General features: G+C 44.9%; 1 protein-coding gene across 6 annotated transcripts in view; it reads right to left on the bottom strand.

The window, feature by feature from the left end:
- LOC122538567 overlaps positions 1-18,216 on the bottom strand; it is a 20,889-nt gene extending 2,673 nt beyond the window's left edge. The window contains exons 1-7 of one of the 6 annotated variants that reach the window (XM_043672766.1): positions 17,421-18,216; positions 13,493-13,630; positions 10,062-10,204; positions 9,160-9,377; positions 7,875-8,101; positions 7,390-7,716; positions 113-6,002 (exon numbers count right to left, since the gene is read on the bottom strand). In XM_043672766.1, coding sequence (XP_043528701.1) covers positions 113-6,002; positions 7,390-7,716; positions 7,875-8,101; positions 9,160-9,377; positions 10,062-10,204; positions 13,493-13,525 — 6,838 coding nt within the window. In that variant the 5' untranslated portion in view covers positions 13,526-13,630; positions 17,421-18,216. Of the gene's footprint in view, positions 1-112; positions 6,003-7,389; positions 7,717-7,874; positions 8,102-9,159; positions 9,378-10,061; positions 10,205-13,492; positions 13,631-17,408 lie in introns of all 6 variants that reach the window. The other 5 variants (XM_043672768.1, XM_043672770.1, XM_043672767.1 and 2 more) reach the window with 5 other exon arrangements.
- Between the last annotated feature and the right edge of the window lie 406 nt (positions 18,217-18,622).

An 18,622-nucleotide genomic window follows, 5' to 3' on the forward strand; every position in this document is an offset into this window, starting at 1 on the left:
AGAAAATTACAAATTATAGCGTGAACGAATTTGACACCCCCTTGAATAGTGGAAAAAAAAATTTATCCAATTATATTGTCTACTGAACCTTGGAAAAAAAAGAGACACTAACCAATTTTTTCGTTACTCTGCAACGGTGCGGCATTGCTCGAACAAACGACAGAGTTGGAAGTGATCAAGGTTTTCGGAACGTTCTCCGACATACCCATTGTGTCGTCGATTTTTCTTTTGACCGTCTTCGGCGAGATGATCTTGGCACCGGAGATTATTTCCGTCGATATTTCCTTCGTATCTTTCTGCTGCGTTTGCTGCTGTTGCTGCTGCTGCTGTTGTTGATGTTGCTGTTGTTGCGTGTCGTTCAACAAGGAAACGTCGGACTGAGTGGCAAAGGCAAGAGCGATCGTCGCACCGGTCTGGATGGAGACAGGCTGCTTGTCGTTGTGAATCTGACTTTCCTGCGGTGACTTCTTCTCCGGGCTGTGGGCGATGGTCGCCGTCGGCGTTATGCACACCACGTTGTCAGACTTGAGCCCCGGCGTCGTCAGTTTGTGTATGGACGAGTTGAACAGTCTGGCACCCTGAAGGGTCAAGTTTGGATTGCTGGTGATCACGCCGCATATCGGTTGACTGTCCGACGGCTCGTTCAGGTTACGCTGGATCAGACCGATCGTCGAGTTGCTCTTGTTCACGACGATCGCGTTTGTCGTCGACTCGACAGTCACCGCCCCCGCCACCGTGTCGGATTTCCCCATGGTCAAGTCACCGATGATGTTGCTCTTCTCGGTGGCCACGTCGCTGGTGAACTGGGCTTGGCTCCCGGCTCCCTGAGGAATCACCACCGACGCGCCCTGAACGTTCTGCGCGGTGGCTAACGTCTGGTTGCTCGACAGTGTCTGTAGCGTTGGTATCTTCACCTGCTTCACCTGCGCCGGCTGTGAGATTATTTTGCCCGCTTGATTGAGAAACGACTGGAGGACCAGGGTGTTGGAGACGCCGGTGTTCCCAGTGGTTCGCACGGTCGCTGGCACGGTCGCCAGCAGCTTCGACCCGCTGGATACTATTGTGAACTGCTGACCCTTCACCAGGTTCATCGGCAAGATGTAGTTAGGCCCAGGGACCAGGACGGCCGTGCTCCCCATTTTCCCGGTGACCGAAGCCAGGGCTTCGCTCACGCTCACCGAACTCGTCTGCACAGCCTCCTGAACGATCACCGCCCTCGACTGGCCGGAGCCGGGCTCCGCGAAGATCAGGTTTCGCCGCTTGACGTTCAACTCCACACCGTCGTTCGAGTCGTTGGTCAGATTTCTCACTTCGGCAGCCGCGTCGGTTACGCTGGCCACGTTGGCGGCCGGTTCGTCCGGGGCGGAGAAACCGGCGGGACTGTCCTGAACGTGGACAACGCCGCTCGACGAGTCCTCGCTGCCCATCGTCCTACCGAGGTCGTCCGTGCTCGGGCTGAGCTCCGAGTTCTGTTGGCCAACCGGCTTCGTCTTGTTCGCGCTCGACTTTTTCCTCTTGGACGACTGGCTCGGGTTCGTCGGCGGGTTCGATCTTCTTCTCGGTGCCGGCTTGTTGTTCAGATCCGGCGAGTTTCGCAGCTGCTCCGCGTACTCGTCCAAAATGGCGTAGATCCTCTGGGCGGTTTGCTCGTCCTCCTGCGGCTTCTGCTGCGGCTTCGGTATCGGCGACGCCTTCGACGTGTTGGTCGCACTCGTCTTCACCGTCTTCGGCGCCGTCTTCTTCACCGTTTTCGACGAGGGCGGCGTGGGCGGTGTCTTGCCGGCGGAGGGCAGAGGCGCCGGGGCCGGTGTGACGCACGGGCTGGAAGAGCTCTGCGACGTGACGCTCAACGCGGGCGAGGCAGCCGGCTGACAGTAGCTGGTCACCACAACCACCGGCGTCGAGTTGGGTGTCTTTGCAGCGGCGGCGGCGGCCGCGGCGGCAGCCGCCACCGCCGCCGAGCCAGCGTTCTGATTCACGTACGCCAGCGAGACCTTCTGCGAGAAAACGTCCTGCTGGAAATTCACCGTCGCGTTGCCGTTGCTCGCGAAGTCGCTGTTGGTGGCCGTTTGCTGCTGCGTCGGCATCAGCAGCTGCTGGGCCAGCGCGCTCACCGACACCTGCTGCTGCTTGCTGGCTTGCGTTTGCTGCGTGGTTGTTTGCGTCTGCACGGTGGTGGTGGTCGCGGTGGATATCGTTTGGTGAGACTGCGGTTGAATCGTGCTTCTCTCCTTCACCTGTTCCAGAACGCTCTCGAACTCTCTCAACTGTTCCAACGTCGTCGAGCTGACTTGGTTCGGTACCTCTATGGGAGATCCAAGCAAATTGTCCGTTCTGACTGTCGATTGTTGCTGCTGCGATGGCGGTGGTGGTGGTGGTGGTGGCGGCGGCGGTTGCTGTTGCTGCTGCTGTTGCTGTTGCTGTTGCTGCTGCTGTTGTTGTTGCTGCTGCTGCTGTTGTTGTTGTTGTTGCTGTTGCTGCAATCTTGGCGTGGTTAAAACTGCTTGAATAGCTCCGGTGATGTTCTGCTGCCTCAAAGGGGCACGGATGATGTTCAACTTGACCACCGGCGTTCTCCCAGCTGGTATCGAGTTCGCGTGCGATATAGTCGGTATAATGTTCAATTGACTCGGATTCGTGGTGGATATGGTGACGGGAATTTTGTGCGTGTATATCACACCGGGCGAGGCGTTCTGAACGCTTTGCACCAACTGCGTCAACGTTTGATTCGCGTTCGGGCTGGTGGCAACGTTCGCGTTGTTCCCAGAGCTCTGCACGATGTTCAGGATCTGTCTGCTGGTGGACAGCTGCAACGTGTTTGGAATGTTCGCGATCGACTGTACGTTTATCCCCGTGGTGGCGGCGTTCGTTTGTTGCGCGTTCGGTACCGAGGTTTGCACCGCCTTCGAGAGGTTGGCCGCCTTCTGCGGCGACACCGACTGCACCAGCGTTTCCGACGAGGCGCCGGTCACGCCGCTCGCCACCGCCGACGTGTCCGTCGACAGCGTGTATATGGTCTTGCCGAAAGCTTGCTGAAACTTGGGCAGGCCGGCGTTCTGGCCGGACTGCGCCGTCACTTTCGCGGACGTTAACCTCTCGTACGTGCTCCTGTTCGTGTTCGCGTGTTCGACACCCCTCGGTCCTTGGCGCGAGAAATTCGCCACGTTCGCCGCGTCGTCGATGTTCTGCAGGCTGAGCATGTTCCTCTGATTGGACACCACGTTCGGATTCACCGATGCCAACTGGTACGTGCCGTCCGGCTTGCACACGATCTGCAACTGTTCGGACGCGATGGTTGTCGAGGCGACACCCGAGCTGGTGGTCGTCGTGGTGGTCGCGGTGATCACCGCCGAACATGGAGACGGAGACTTTTTAGGCGACTGGTTCTGCTGTTGATTCCGCCGAATAGGCATGGTTCGCGGGCTGGAGTCCGGCTCGAGTTGACCGACGGAGAGATTCGTGGCGGTGGAAGAGGTCGGCGAACTGTCGGGCGGTTGATTCGTCTCCTCGCCGACGTCGGGAAGAATTGACGAACCCCTCGGTGGTGGTGTCTGACCGGCTGGACTCATGCCGACGCCGCTGTCGTGACCTCCGGAAGATGGTGTACCGGGTAGCTGAATGTTGCCAGCAACGCTCGGCGTTCTGTTCGGCCGCGGCGGTGTGTTCCCGCTGTTGATCGAGCCCGAGTTCGGGCTCTGTGGAATGTTTCTCGAGAGTTGCACGACGTTCACGGTGGGCCGCATCCTCGGCGGCACCATCATGTCCAACGAGTTCAGGCCCGGCACGTTCTTCGCCAAGATGTCCGAATCTCTGACAGCCTTGGCGAGAATGTCGAACTTTCGTTTGCCCAGGTTCGTTTTCGAGTTCAAGTCCCGTCCGTCGTCCGTTTTGCCAGCTACCATCGACGCCCCGACGTTGCCCTTCTGCTTCTGATACGTGGACAACGGGTTCTTGTTCGGCGAGAACGGCATGTTCTTCTGAATGTTCATCAACTCGCTGGTAATGTCGCCGCTGCTCAGCCGTTGCTGCTTCTTCGAACGGATCAGCCGCCTGTCGATCTCGTCCGCCCTCGTCAACACGATCTTCGGGTTCAGGTTCAGCGTGCTGAGCATCGGGGCAAACTTCGATATATTGTTCCCGTTACTCTCCAGGTTATTATTGTCTTTACTACTCTTGTTCAGTAGGTTCTTCTGCAATATCTGCGATATCCTCGTCGACTTCTTCGAGTTCTGCGGCCTGAACATCCTCAGCGACTTGAGCACAGCCGGGTCGCTCCTTCTCTCGGTGATAATCAACGGCGCGGCCGCGGTGTACGCCGAGCCTTTGATCGTTTCTCGTTTGTTCTCGTCCATGTCGGCGGAGAACAGGGTTATAATGTCGTTGCTGCTCACGTCCGAGCCGCTCGCGTCCTCGTTCGTGTTGTTCGCGTGTCGAACGTTCTCGTTCACGAGCATGTGAAAATGCGAGACCGACTCGACCGTCAGCTTCGAGGCCTTCGAACGTTTTTTACTCGACTCTTTGCTCGAGCACGATTTGCCCGGCTTTTTCTTCACCTCGAGCCGGCATCCGTCGCTGCCGAGGCTGTCCGTTTGGCTGTCCTGCGTGTTGCTGTCGGTGTCGGAGATGGAGCTGACCCTGTTCCTAAAGTGCTTCGGCTTGCGGCGTTCCGCGCTGTCGTAGTCGCTCTCGGACGACTCTAGCCTGTGGATTTTCCTCTGTCTGCCTGTCCTCCTTATCCGCAGCACGCTCCCGCTGTCGGAGTCGGTGGTGGTGGTGTCGTCGAGGCTCCTTCTCGTCGAGGATCTCTTGTAGCTACCAGCCGGCTGGAAGCTACCGAACTGTTCCGAACCGTCCGAGGGTAAATCGACCCACTGCTCGTACCCTTTCTCTATCCCGAAGAAGATGTCCTTCGTGTCGTCCTCCGACGGCCAGTCCTTGAACTGCGAGTAGTCGATGTTGAGGTACTTGAGCTCCTTGTTCGTGTTGCGCATCTCCTCGGCGTTCTCCAGGTACCTCTCGCACAGGCTGTTCAGTTCCTTCCAGTCTAAAACCCAGCTGAGCATGTGGTAACGGGGACTGCTGAGAACGACGGCCAGGTCGTCGCAAAGCTGCGGCGACAGGCCGAGTTTCTCCGCGTCCAGCACCTGATTCGGCACCGATTTCTCGTCGTAGTTCGCCGAACCGGTCACCGCGTCCCCTTTGATCAGAATCAGAGCGTCGAGAGTTCTCTCCACGTTCCTGGAAGCCGTCGTGTCGTTCGACTCCGGGGTCTTGCTCCGTCGCGTCGCGATGTCGCAGTTCCCGGTGAACTCGCCGCAGTTGAAGCAAAGCTCGCCGAGGGGACCGTTCGACAACGGGTCCCTCTTCGGATGCAACAGACACCTGTCGCTCACCGTGCTGCTGATCGCCGCCGCGTCACCCTTCTTGGGCGTCAGCAGGCTCTTCAACAGCTGATCCGTCCGTTCGAAGCTCTTGCTCACTTGCCCGTTCTGGAAGTCCATGTTCTTCTTCGTCGACGCAATCGTCGTCGTTATCGTCACGCCCGAGCTGGGCAACGACGACACAACTGGAAACAACTCGTCGCTCTTCTCGCCGTTACCGATGATGCCGTTGCTCTCGGCCCTCTTCAGCCCTCCCACCACGGTCGAATGATTGTTCTCCAGGATGTGCTTCAATTTCTCGCTACCGACGACGTTGCTGTCGCCGCACGCTGTCCCACCGTCCTCTTTCGTCTTCCCGCACTCGACCGCGATCTCCTTGATCCTGTCGTAACAAGTTCTGGTAGGATGCAGGGAGAACGCTGTCAGCACGCATTCACGGGCAATGCCGATGTTGCTACCGACTACGTCCGCCAGCTTGAGGAACTGCATGCTCAGACGCTCCGCAGTCTCGCGGACCTTCTCCGTGTCGGACTTTGTCTTCTGGCTCTCAAGCTCGTTCATGTCGGTGGTCAACGCCCTGATGTACAATTCGATCACCAGGGGCTTTATGCTGTCGCCGAACTGCAATCGAAAGAAGAACAAACGATGAGAATGATCTCGGATCGTTTCACTTTCACACGTTGAATGCCACGCACGTCGAGAATTTTTTGCAACCAAGATTGCAACATTTTCTCAGTTTTAAGTATATTTAACACACTGCGGACGGGGAACGCTTTTTTGCAGGGGACACACGACCCAGGCAACGTTATATATTATAATTTATATTATATAGTTATACGTATTTATATATATTATAATTAATTTATAATGTACAATTATATATTATAATTTTTCAAAAAGTAGGGAAATGGTTTCCCAACAGACCACACCAAGAAACGTTACTAGAGGTATTTTATAACTCTAAAATGAAAAATAATTAATAATTTTAATTATTAATAAAATAATACACTTGTTAAATGCTATACATTCTCTTGAACCCTTTCAATCATATATTAAATAATTCAAAAAATACGAGAAAATACAGGCTATATATGAATACCATCCTCAATGTGTTAATACAAATATAAAATAAATAATAGTTAAAATCTAATACATAATAAATAGATTCTAATACATAATAAATAGATTCTTAAATATTACTATAAAAAAATATATACTAATATTTAAGAATATTTTATCAATGTGAAATTAAAGAAATGCATGTATGCATTGTACAAAATTTCTCTGTTGCTCCAAAAACGTGCACAAATGTTTTAATTTAACTTAAGTTAAATATTTATTATAGTAAATGTGTTAAGTATAATCCAGGCAAAACAAAGAATAAATTTTATTACTTTTCAATAATTTCTGTCCAATGATATCATACCGTCAAAAAGAAAACGACGAATTATTATATACGGTTTGGTCGCTAGTTATGGTCCGTAATCAGTTGCCAGCGCAAGTGGTTAAATCAAGATTAATAGAAACACATAAATATTCGAGTGAATGTGAATATTTTTCGATGTTTCGACATTACCTTTGTTATTATATAGTTGTATTATTATATGAAGAAATGCTTTTGCTTTGCTTTTTTGCTTTTCAAATGTTCTTGTTAAGAAAAAAAAAAAAAAAAATCTAACGCTTCTTGCAATATCCAATGCAAATATCCTCAAAATATAATTTTTGTGAACAGTATAGTTCACTTTGAATTACTGAAACCTGGAGAACCCAGTTACTGCAGGCTTGTATTGCCAACAATTACAATTGTGACTGCGTTTCAAATTGTTAGGAAAAAGGACAGTTTTAGTCAGTAAGTAAGAAAAGTAATACCTCATTAAATGCAAAATAATTGACCTGATATAATAGTAGGTTCGTGTCGACGTTTTGGGCCAGTCACGTGGCATTCAACGCAATCAGTATGAAACAGGTGGGTAAGAAAAACGCGATATATACATATATATATACTCACATGCTTAACAAGTACCGCGCAAAAGATATAAATGTGTTGAGCACTCTCAGCAGGTTCGATCAATTTCCGTATCATGCCCGGCAACGTAGGCGCTACGTCTTTCAATTTCGAATGCAACAATGCCCAAGAGTTTAGAATTTGTTCGAGGATGTTCGCGCCGGTTTCCGGGACAGGGCGTACCATACCGGCGGTAACGAGATATTGTGCAACCAATTCGGCAGCCTTTATCGAATTTCTCCAAACGCGTGCGGTCCCATACTTGGTCGGTCTTTCACCGCTGAGTCGCTGGACCAATTCCAATCCGTCGCTGAGGTCCATTAATTTTAGCTGAAAAGAAAGGCTCCTTTTATTAAAGGCTCTGGAAAATTGATCGGCGAACACTTTGCAGTTCGCGGCAACAGCTAAAAACTCGAAAGCCGAGGCTATATATCGGATCGAGCAACGCTCTTTTCCTTCTGGATTGGACGGATGGAATAAATACTTACTTGAGCGAATATATCTTGCGTGCGTTTCAATTTATACAAGAGGACAATGTAGACGTCGATCATGTAATGAACGTGATGAGAATCCGAGAGTGAACGCAACCGATCGCTCCGTCGGAGGGAACGTACGCAAGCGGCGGCGAGGTTCACCGCTATGTCCTCGCAGCGGTCCTCGCAAAGTATTTTCAGCCTCATTGTCAGCAGTTCACCTTTCTCCGAACAGCAGAACTCTACATCAGCCGGTCAACAATAACAATAACATCCATCGTTAGTTATTCAAAAACGTCTCGCAAATTTTTCATTTTTCATTTCTTTTTTTAACACTAAACTTACCACGAGCGATCAAATTGACCGTTTTCAAACTTCTGCACAATTTTCGCAGTTGTTTAAACGTTATCACATCGCTATCAACTTTTACGATTTTTCTAAAAATATACATACGATGTATTTTTCAATATTTACTTCTCGTTTTAATTTTCTTTTTTTTTTCCCCCCACCGAGAAGTATATGTAGCCTGCCCTCAATTTGATCGATCGAGAAAATATGATATTTACATGTTATACTTTTATAATTGTTGTATCATGACGAATTATTGTCATGTTATATTTTTAGAATTGTTATATTACGACGAAAATATGGTGTTACATGTTACATTGTCGACGTGAACGAGACGCTGTCGAGTATGCACGTGAATGGTTTATAACAACGTTTCATCAAGGCAGATGTACACAGAACTCGCAGAGTTGGGTGACATAGTATAATTTTATAACTACAGGGAATAATATCAAAGAATGTACATAAGTTCTAAAGTGTTTCCTTTGCATCTCATGTTACAAGTGCTAATTTGAAAAAAGAAAAAGTATAAGCCAGCAATACTCTGACGTAAATTTTGTATTTCGTACATGGTGCGTACATTCTGTGGCGAATATTGATCCCAAAATGTCAAGGCATTCCAAAAATATAATAAAGCTATTATAGTAAGAGAAGTCTCTGTTAGGGACACACGCAGTGTTAACTTTTTGCCATTTTTTAAGAGAACTATTAGGTTTCTTGGAAAAGAGAGTTTTACCTTTGCGACGAGTAAAATACAATGGAAAAAAAAGAAAAAACTGGCCTTGAAATTCAAGGCAGATTCTTTGCACGTATTTCCATCAAAGCGAAGGTATAGAATTCGTCTATTCATGACAGTCACGGACAAACTTTTCTTTCCATTTCCTGTGCTACGAATTTAGCGAGTGACGTAATGGGAAATGTAAGAGGAAAAGAATAAGGTGAGAGTGCAATCTACCCTCTTCATGTTCGGAATCCGGTTGGCCGTTAAGTATGCTGTCGAGAGCGGGATGAGTCCATGGATTGTGCACCAGAGCTATCAGGGCAGTGCACCTGGGTGCAGCGGGGTGTTGCACCAGGTGTGACGCGCACCTCTGTAACGTTACACTGAGGTGCGTCTTGGTCGCGGGTGACAACTTTGGCCACTCCCCGCGCAGTACCAATTTCAACGTGTGTCTGTAACAATAAATACCACAGTAAGAAACGAATCCTAATCCTCAGTTCTCCGAAAGGGAGAATTTTTTCAGATAATAATGCGTTGAAATATTGTTAGGATCTCAAGAGAGAACCGATGTGTATATATATATTGTGAAAATGTTATAGATATCCAGAGAAGTTCTCGCCATTTTATCATTGTAAGTTTGATTCACCAAAATGATGAACCTCCTTCACATCTCATAAACTTTCCCCCAATGGTTACTCTTTTCTAAAAATCTTTCGTTTCACCGTGGAAAGATCCTGACACTTCTTCTTTTGCTCGTTTCTCATGTAGTTATCCAGACTCAGAAACAAGTGAAAATCCTTTGACGAATATGGTTCTTGCCATGAGTTATTTTTATCACGAAAAGAACCTGAAGAAACGAAATTTTCTTCCTGTAGTTTACGACAGCTACGTTTCTTTCCAATTCATCACAGCAGTGATAGTTTCTCCCACTTCTGAAAGCTCGTTGAACAGTTCCTCCTGCGCTGTGATCAACAGAAATCGACAAGAACTCTTCTGGATACCTGATACTTGAGCAAATGTTAATCACGAAGCACGTGTTGCTTTCAAACGACTGTGAAAATCATTCATCTTCTCGACGACTTGTCGATGCGAGGTGAAGAAGCACGAAGGTGCACCAATGGGCGCAAAATACTCACTTGTGAGCCCATTCTATGAGAGACTGGGTGGCCTCTGGCGTTGCCCCAGGAATGAAATTGGTGACATGCTCCCAGGCGGACAGAAGTGCATTCACCTTGTCGCCGTACTTCTTTTTGCTGTCACTCAATGTCGCTTCAAGCCCCTGCAACCCGGTAAATCAGCCATCGATTAAATACAAGTGAAACCTCCCGTTCCAAGAGTTTTCCGCAAGAAAGAGAGAGAGAGGGGAGGGGGGGGCGAGGAAGGAAAGGGGGGGAAGAAATGGTCCTAATCGAGTCTTTCGAAGCCCGCAATTTCTACTTTCTTCTCTCGAGCCCGTCGATTTTTGACAACCGATTATCGAATAAGCGACAATTCGAATCTTGTACAAGAGCACATCGGGCAGGATTTCGATTTTTGAAAATTCACCGAATCGATGGTGGTATTTGAAAATGAAAAGGAACAAAGGGATGATGGGAAGCGAGGATGGAAGATGCGATAGAAAAGACGTGGAGAGGAAACTTCGTAAGGGCAGTTCGACGTTAGGAAAGAAAGAAACCCTGTCCGCGACTGGCGTTAGTTACGACCGAGCGACAAACTATCTAATGACAAAGTTTCTCCATGATAATCGATTAACTTTAACCGAGTCTCGTCACTATCAAAGATTGAAGGCAGATCGTATCCTTCGCTGGTCGAACAATCTTCCATTCTTGATGAGAAGAAAACTTCGACACATTCGCTGCGATTAAAGTATAATTCTTTACTTTACTCTACTTCACAGGGGTCAATTTTTATTTTAATAACCTTCGACCTTGGTATCCTTATTTCGTCAAAAAGCCGAAATTACAATAATCACAACTCTAAGGACACTTTGAGTTTTAAATAATTGCAGAAGATGGATGTGTAATTGTTAAAAACATCCGTATTAACCACTTGTGCGGGAATAACGTGCCACGCACGTCGAGAATTTTTTCTCCCAAAATTGCAAGTATTTTCTCAGTTTTAAGTATATTCAAATGTAGGGAAAACAAACGATAAGTTTATTAGTTTTTAACAATTTCAATCCAGTGATATCGTACCAACGAGTTCAAAAGGAAAAGAAAGGCGACAAATTATCGTATACGGTTCGGTCACTCGTTATGGTCCGCAATCAGTTGCCAGCGCAAGTGGCTAAAAGTTAATATAAACTAATATAATTTTGTTTAGTTCAATATAAATTAATGTAATTGTGTAAAGAAAGGCAAAACAAATAATAAATTTATTACTTCTCAATAATTTCTATCCAGTGATACCGACGAGTTCAAAAAGAAAGGCGATGAATTATTGTATACGGTTCGGTCACTCGTTATGGTCCGCAATCAGTTGCCAGCGCAAGTGGTTAAAAGTTAATATAAACTAATATAATTTTGTTTAGTTCAATATATACTAATGTAATTGTGTAAAGAAAGGCAAAACAAATAATAAATTTATTATTTCTCGATAATTTCTATCCAGTGATATCGTACCGACGAGTTCAAAAGAAAAAGAAAGACGACGAATTATTGTATACGGTTTGGTCGCTCGTTATGGTCCGCAATCAGTTACCAGCGCAAATGGTTAAGACAAAGTAAAAAGTATTTAGTATTTAAATGAGTCTTATGAACTGATGAATTGAGGTAGACGATGTTCGATTCTTATTTTACTTCAGTACCAACAGTGAAACATAAGGGAAACATCCATAGAAAATGTGGGGCCAAAGAAAAAAAAGCTGATCCAGTTCAAATAAATAAATTAAAAATTTTACGTGATAATTACTTCTGAGCAATGTTTAATTGAACGAAATTTTACATTTATTGCACGACCAATGACACACATTACAACTATGCAGAAATTATTGAAACTTCAAAGTGAAAATTATAAAGTGGCCACCCGAGAAACTTTGGAATGAGTTAAACAAGCAGGTATAAAAACTTCAGAAACAGATTTATGGAGCATGATCAATGGAAACTTTCAAAAAAATCGTTCGGATTCTTCGATGAAAATATAAACATAGTTTTTATTTTTTGGTAAGATTTCCTTTATATATATATTTTAAACGAGAAAAAATTCATTCTTATTTTACAATTTTTCGATTACTTCATTTCTTTCAATATAAATACACGTAGTAAGTGCTCTATAATGGGAACCGATTTTGACGAAATCTGGCATAAATTTAGTTTTTAAAAAAATATTTGACCTGTTTTTCTTTTTTTTATCGGCAATCATCCACGTTGTAGGAGTGACTACTTCAAAGTTAAGGCTGCGAAATTATTTCGTCAAACATCTCGGAAAATTACTGAAGATACAGTTTCTGTTTAATTTGACAAAATTAGTATCACTTAACGAAGAACTTGACAGTTTATACCATTTTGCGAAAAAACTTTTTGTTCAAACAACACGTCAGAAGAATCGCATTTTTCATAAGTTTTTTCAAGTGTTGATAAATTTTCTGAAATGTTTGCTCGTGAAAGCTATACATTCAAATTACGGATAAAATGGAATCTTGATTTTGCATTGTAAAAAAAATGTTCATTATCGTTGAGACTCGCGAGCAGGAAGCACACCACGCACGTAGTAGCTAGGATCAATAGCATCATCCAACATACGTTGAGTAACTTTAAGTTTAATAAATTTCCATCGTAGAGTTTCAAAAATTCGAGCCTCGGAGCCGGTTGAAGGGTGGATAATCCGGCGTGTAATTATTAATTGCGGGAGAGAAAGGCGTTTAATCCCTGGCAAAGAGCGTGGCGCAACGTGGCCGTTTCCAGCAGGGGACCAAGTGACCAGTGACCAGGGGACCACGTGCGAAAACAAGACGAAAACGATATCCTTCCATTAAACCGCAAATATTGGCCAACCGGAATCAATGTCCCGTCCCGTATGAAAACTGCCTGGACGAAATCCCCTTTTTGATTGATCCGGACGACAACCGAATCGCCACATGGAAACTAATAAGGTACTACCGAACGAGATCAAACACAAAAACGATTTAAGAAATTGGACGGAATCGATTAATTTGCCTCGACGGGGGGGAAACGGGGAGGGGGGCGAGGGAAATGAGACGACACAAGCGTTGCTGGAAGCTCGTTCGACTTCAATCCTGTTCGTTAACAAATCTACGAGCAGGGCATTTTCGTTTAGAGATGCACGGAAAAAAAAAAAAAAGAAAAAAGAGAACAGAGAAAAAAAGAAACGATTTTCACATGTAAATCAAAACATACGCGCGATAAATATCGGAAACTCGAAGATCGAATAAAAATTTACTGCTTTTAGAAAGCAGCGAGCAAGGTGTAGCGCGATTTTTCTCTTTTTTAAAAAGTTTATTCCCGATGTGTACAGCGCATCGCGTTCACGTAAAAAGAGACGAGAAACGGGGAAAGAAGAGGGAGAGAAAGTTAAAAAATAAAAAATAAAAAAAAAAGTCGAAATTTACCTGACAAAAACAAAGCTTCAACCGTTCGACCATTTAACTTGATGTTTAAACGTGCAAGCAACCTTGGCTCGAAACGTTTTCGTTTCTTTCGGAGATTCTTTGGAGAATCAATTAGATCGTCGAAGTAAAGGGGTGGGGCTGAAAGAAAAAGAGAGGAAAAAGAAAAGGTATTAACAAAGTATTAGCAAATAACCAACAGAATTTTTCACGGATAAAAGAAGTCGCTGGGAAAAATTCCTCGGACTCTCGGCAGGGAAACTTCCAATTGGAAAAGGAGTTAATTTCGACGGTATACCTCGGGCGAGCTCAACCAACTGGTTACTTACAGGCAACTCGCCGATCTTACTTTTGCGTAACTTTCTCCATTTGCAACTTCCGTGCCCCGCTCGCGAACAACCCCCGCGCGCCATTCAGATACCCGCCCTGCTCGTTCCTTTACCCTCCACCCTTTCCTATACTTGTTCGTCGTTTCTGCTTCTACTCTTCGACAGTATCTCACGCCTCCAATTTCACACCCGTCATCGATCAAATTTTCCTCCACATCCCGCACTCGCGTTTTCCTCGATGAAATTCATTCGTTCTTTTTTTTTTTTTTTTTTTTTTTTTTAAAATCCTACCTTTCGTATCTATCGCGAGAAGCTTCTTTGATCTTTTCTTTAACATCTTGCGCTGGAGTTACACGCCACATACGTCGAGAATTTTTTGTTCCAAAACTGCAAGTATTTTCTCAGTTTTAAGTATATTGAAATATAACCCAGGCAAAACAAATAATAAATTTATTACCACTTAGTATTTCACTTTTTCTATCCAATGATATACCGATGAATTCAAAAAGAAAGCGACAAATTATCGTATACGGTTTGGTCACTCGTTATGGTCCGCAATCAGTTGCCAGCGCAAATGATTAACCTCTTGCGCTGGAATGACGTGCCACGTACGTCGAGTATTTTTTGTTCCAAAATTGTTCCAATATTTTCTCAGTTTTAAGTATATTGAAATATAACCCGGGCATAACAAATAATAATAAATTTATTACCTCTTAGTAATTTCTATCCAGTGATATACCGATGAATTCAAAAAGGTTTGGTCACTCGTTATGGTCCGCAATTAGTTGCCAGCGCAAGAGGGTTAACCTCTTGCGCTGGAATAACGTTCCACGTACGTCGAGTATTTTTTGTTCCAAAATTGTTCCAATATTTTCTCAGTAAGTATATTGAAATATAATCCAGGCAAAACAAATAATAAATTTATTACTTCTTAGTAATTTCTATCCAGCGATATACCGATGAGTTCAAAAAGAAAGCGACGAATTATTGTATACGGTTTGGTCACTCGTTATGGTCCGCAATCAGTTGCCAGCGCAAGTAGTTAACCTCTTGCGCTGGAATGACGTGCCACGTACGTCGAGTATTTTTTGCTCCAAAATTGTTCCAATATTTTCTCAGTTTTAAGTATATTGAAATATAACCCAGGCATAACAAATAATACATTTATTACCTCTTAGTAATTTCTATCCAGTGATATACCGATGAATTCAAAAAGGTTTGGTCACTTGTTATGGTCCGTGAACCAGTTACTAGCACAAGAAGTTAAAGATTCAATCCATTCAGGACACGTGTTCGGTTGTCTCGGTAGTTTCTTTCGTTTCAGTTGATAAATAACGGATGTATCGTATTTACGATATTTTATGTCTCGTATCGCGTCATAGAATTACGTATGATCTATTACCTCCCTCGATTTCTCCGAAACGCCATCTTGCGAAACCTAACCTAAACCACCCTAATGGTTTGTTTACAATGTACAATAGCGCCGTCATAAATGACCGCGCTTTTCATTTCGTAAGCGCTCGTCGCTCATCCCCACCAATTCTTGGAATTGGGACTCATCCCCACTCTTTCAATTCGTAGAATACACCACGAGTCTTAAGCGTCAGTTTTCGGTCTTAACTATGGACGATTATGAGTGCACTACATTATAGTTCGAGGTGCATTTTTGTATCATTTATCAAAAGTACGAAGAGCACGGAGAGTAAATCTTGGCGGTGTACGCAGACCGTGAAAGAAAATTTTAGGGCAATCTAATACTTTAAATGGATCTTTCATAGTTCAAAGACATCGAGGTGCATTCGTATTTCTGATTTGTGTAATGGTTTTCTGTAAAGTATCTAATTGGAACATCTCTCGTATCTCGATCCATCTCTTCAAATGATTAGGTTCGCGGCCAAAGAGTAACTGCATTTTTCTTTGTGAAAATGAAAGGCGAATTTTTCGCGAGAAATTTTATTAGACAATATAAAAAAATTTTAATATATTGAAATACATTTTCTTCGAATACCTGTGACCATCCTTCAGGGAACTTCCTAATTTAGCGTTCAAAAAAGTTTTTATTATTTTCGATAAAAGAAAAAAAGAAAAACAGTTTCAAGAACAGAATTTGATATCCTCAGTAGTGGTGAAATTTAGCAAACCAATTTCGACACTGCTGAAGTTTTTCGTCATGCGCGTTGGATAATTTTTCACGAGCTCGTATAACATAATTCAGCAAAACTCCTTCTTGATTTTCTACTTTGAAATCGACGGCCAACAAACAAACGTTAACGAGATTTTGCATTTTCTTTCCCTAAAACTTTTTCTATAGCTCGGACAATCAGTTATCAGATTATAGAACGAACTTGCGGTTTGAAATGAAATTAGTGACATTTTTTACTAGACTGACATGTATGTCCATCTATATTAAAAAAAAAAAAAAAAAAAAAAAAAAAAAAAAACGCAATTACTTTTAGGCCAACACCTGATAATTGAGAATTATAGTTTCCAAACTTTTTTTCTTTTCTTAAAATTAAAAAAGTATCGACCGTTGATATCTCGTCCTTTACAGTTTTCTACTTTCTGCGTTTCACCGGTAAAATAACTCGTAGCCGTGACCCTGTAAAGAAATCTGACAAAAAGAAGAGCAAAATTTGAAAGACAGAGCGCACGAAGGATCTTCGATATTAATTTTTACACGGCAACTTTTCAATAACGCGATTATATGCAACCCTTTGCGAAAGTTCTATCAATTCTCCCTTCCCTGATGCCGAATCGAATTCCGCTTCTGATTTGAAGTTTCCGTCGTCGTTTCACTGATTTTTCGAACAACACCGAGAAATCGTAGAAATTTCATTTCGCGGGTATCGAACGCGTTTATAAGAGAATTCGCATGCCAACTTTAAAATGGGTCTCGTGAAACTCCTTTCGAACGTGGTATCTATCGTGCTCTTTACCACTTTGTGCGTCTCGGACTCGTTGAACCCGAAGCTTAGGTATTCCCGGTGAATCCGTAACCCTGGAAAATCGGCCAGCAGGTGAAGAAAGGTCAGCGCCGAACGAGGGGACAGAAACAACAAAATTAGAGAAACAGTGGATCGCGCGTCTGATCTCCCGAGTCTGGTAAAATTCGTCTCGTTCGAACTACGAGTCCCTATTCACACATGTGTATTACGTCTCTTAGATTAACGGTTAGCAGTAATTACTAATTAACACGTTCGAGACGTTGTCAGTCCCTGCGGACTGACACTCCATTATTCGTTTAGCCGGTATCGGACACCTCACTCGGACGCGTATCGAGTCTGATAAATACACTTGTTTATTAATATAAAAAATACACGTAAAAAAATTATAATTTATAAAACATAAAAAATACACGTTCGGCTCCGTCTCGAGCGTGTTAATAATTAATCTCGACGGTTAAGAGACCAGAAAGAAAACGACACCAAGGATAAAAAGATGGGGAGAGAACGGCGAATGGAACCGGTGATAAAATCAAATGAAAACAAAGTTAGGAACGAGCGTAAACCGGGTCCCCCTCCCCCACACCCTCTCCTCTCTCTTTCTGTTTTTCTCTGTCTATATGAAGGAAAGAAGGAGCGCAAGTGAACCTGTGTCCTCACCACGCACGACTTTTGGATGTGCGAAGACATTCAGAGGAGTGGTCGTGCTGATCGGCGATACAGCAGCAGTGATACCGAAGTTTCAGCGGTGGGAACGCGTGGTGGTCGCCGGGGCTGCTGAAGAAGAAAGATCAGCTGCGTTCTTCTTCGATCGAGGCCTAGGGTGACTTTGCGCCGCGTCGACGGTGGCGTGGACGACGTTCTTCCTCCGCTCTGTACGGGCGACGCTGAGCTGGCAGGGGTAGGGGCAGGGCTCGTAGCGGACATCAGCGACCTTCGCAGCACTGAGCGATATCGATATATATATGTATATATATATGTATAACCTGTATATGTATCCTGTGAATTGCCGGAAGATCCCGTCGGCACGATGCCCTTCTACGAGACCAAAAAGCCGCCTCCTCCTCCTCGTCTTCGCACCCTTCCCCTTCCCCTTCCCGCTGCCTTCTCCCTTCCTTTCCAGCCCCTCTTGCTTCTGTTTGATATCTGCCAGTCTTGTCCGTGGTTTCTACTCCTCCTCCTCCTCCGCCGCCGCCGCCTCCTCCTCCTCCTCCTCCACCTCCCCCACCGCCCCCTCCCCCTCTTTTTCTTCTTTCTTTTCTTTCCCTTCTTCTTCTTCTTCTTTCTCGTTTCACCCAGCCGTCTCGGGCTTTCTGCCGCTCTTCTCACCAGGTGGTCTCCACAGTCAGGGCGCACGCCACTACCAACTGAACACCAGCGCCTGCTCCACCACTACCATCTGCAAATCAAAGCAAAGACAATCGAATCATTTCCACTGGCTCGTGAGAAAAGTTGCTGCTACTCTTCCGAGCATCCCTCCAACCTCCTAGCGCGCTTAACCTCTTACGTAGCACGGGAATAACGTGCCACGCGTACGTCAATTTTTTTTTTCTGTCCCAAAATTGCAACATTTTCTCAATTTTAAGTATATTTAAATGTAACCCAGGCAAAACAAATGATAAGTTTATTACTTCTTAATAATTTCTATGCAGTGATATCATATTGACGAGCTCAAAAGAAAAAGAAAGGCGACGAATTATCGTATACGGTTCGGTCACTCGTTATGGTCCGCGAATCAGTTGCCAGCACATGGGGTTAACCTCTTACGTAACACGGGAATTACGTGCCACGCGTACGTCAATTTTTTTTTTCTGTCCCAAAATTGCAACATTTTCTCAATTTTAAGTATATTTAAATGTAAC

This window comes from Frieseomelitta varia, unplaced genomic scaffold (assembly GCF_011392965.1).
Source record: "Frieseomelitta varia isolate USP_RPSP 00005682 unplaced genomic scaffold, Fvar_1.2 scaffold_167, whole genome shotgun sequence".
In the NCBI taxonomy this organism is placed as follows: Eukaryota; Metazoa; Arthropoda; class Insecta; order Hymenoptera; family Apidae; genus Frieseomelitta; species Frieseomelitta varia.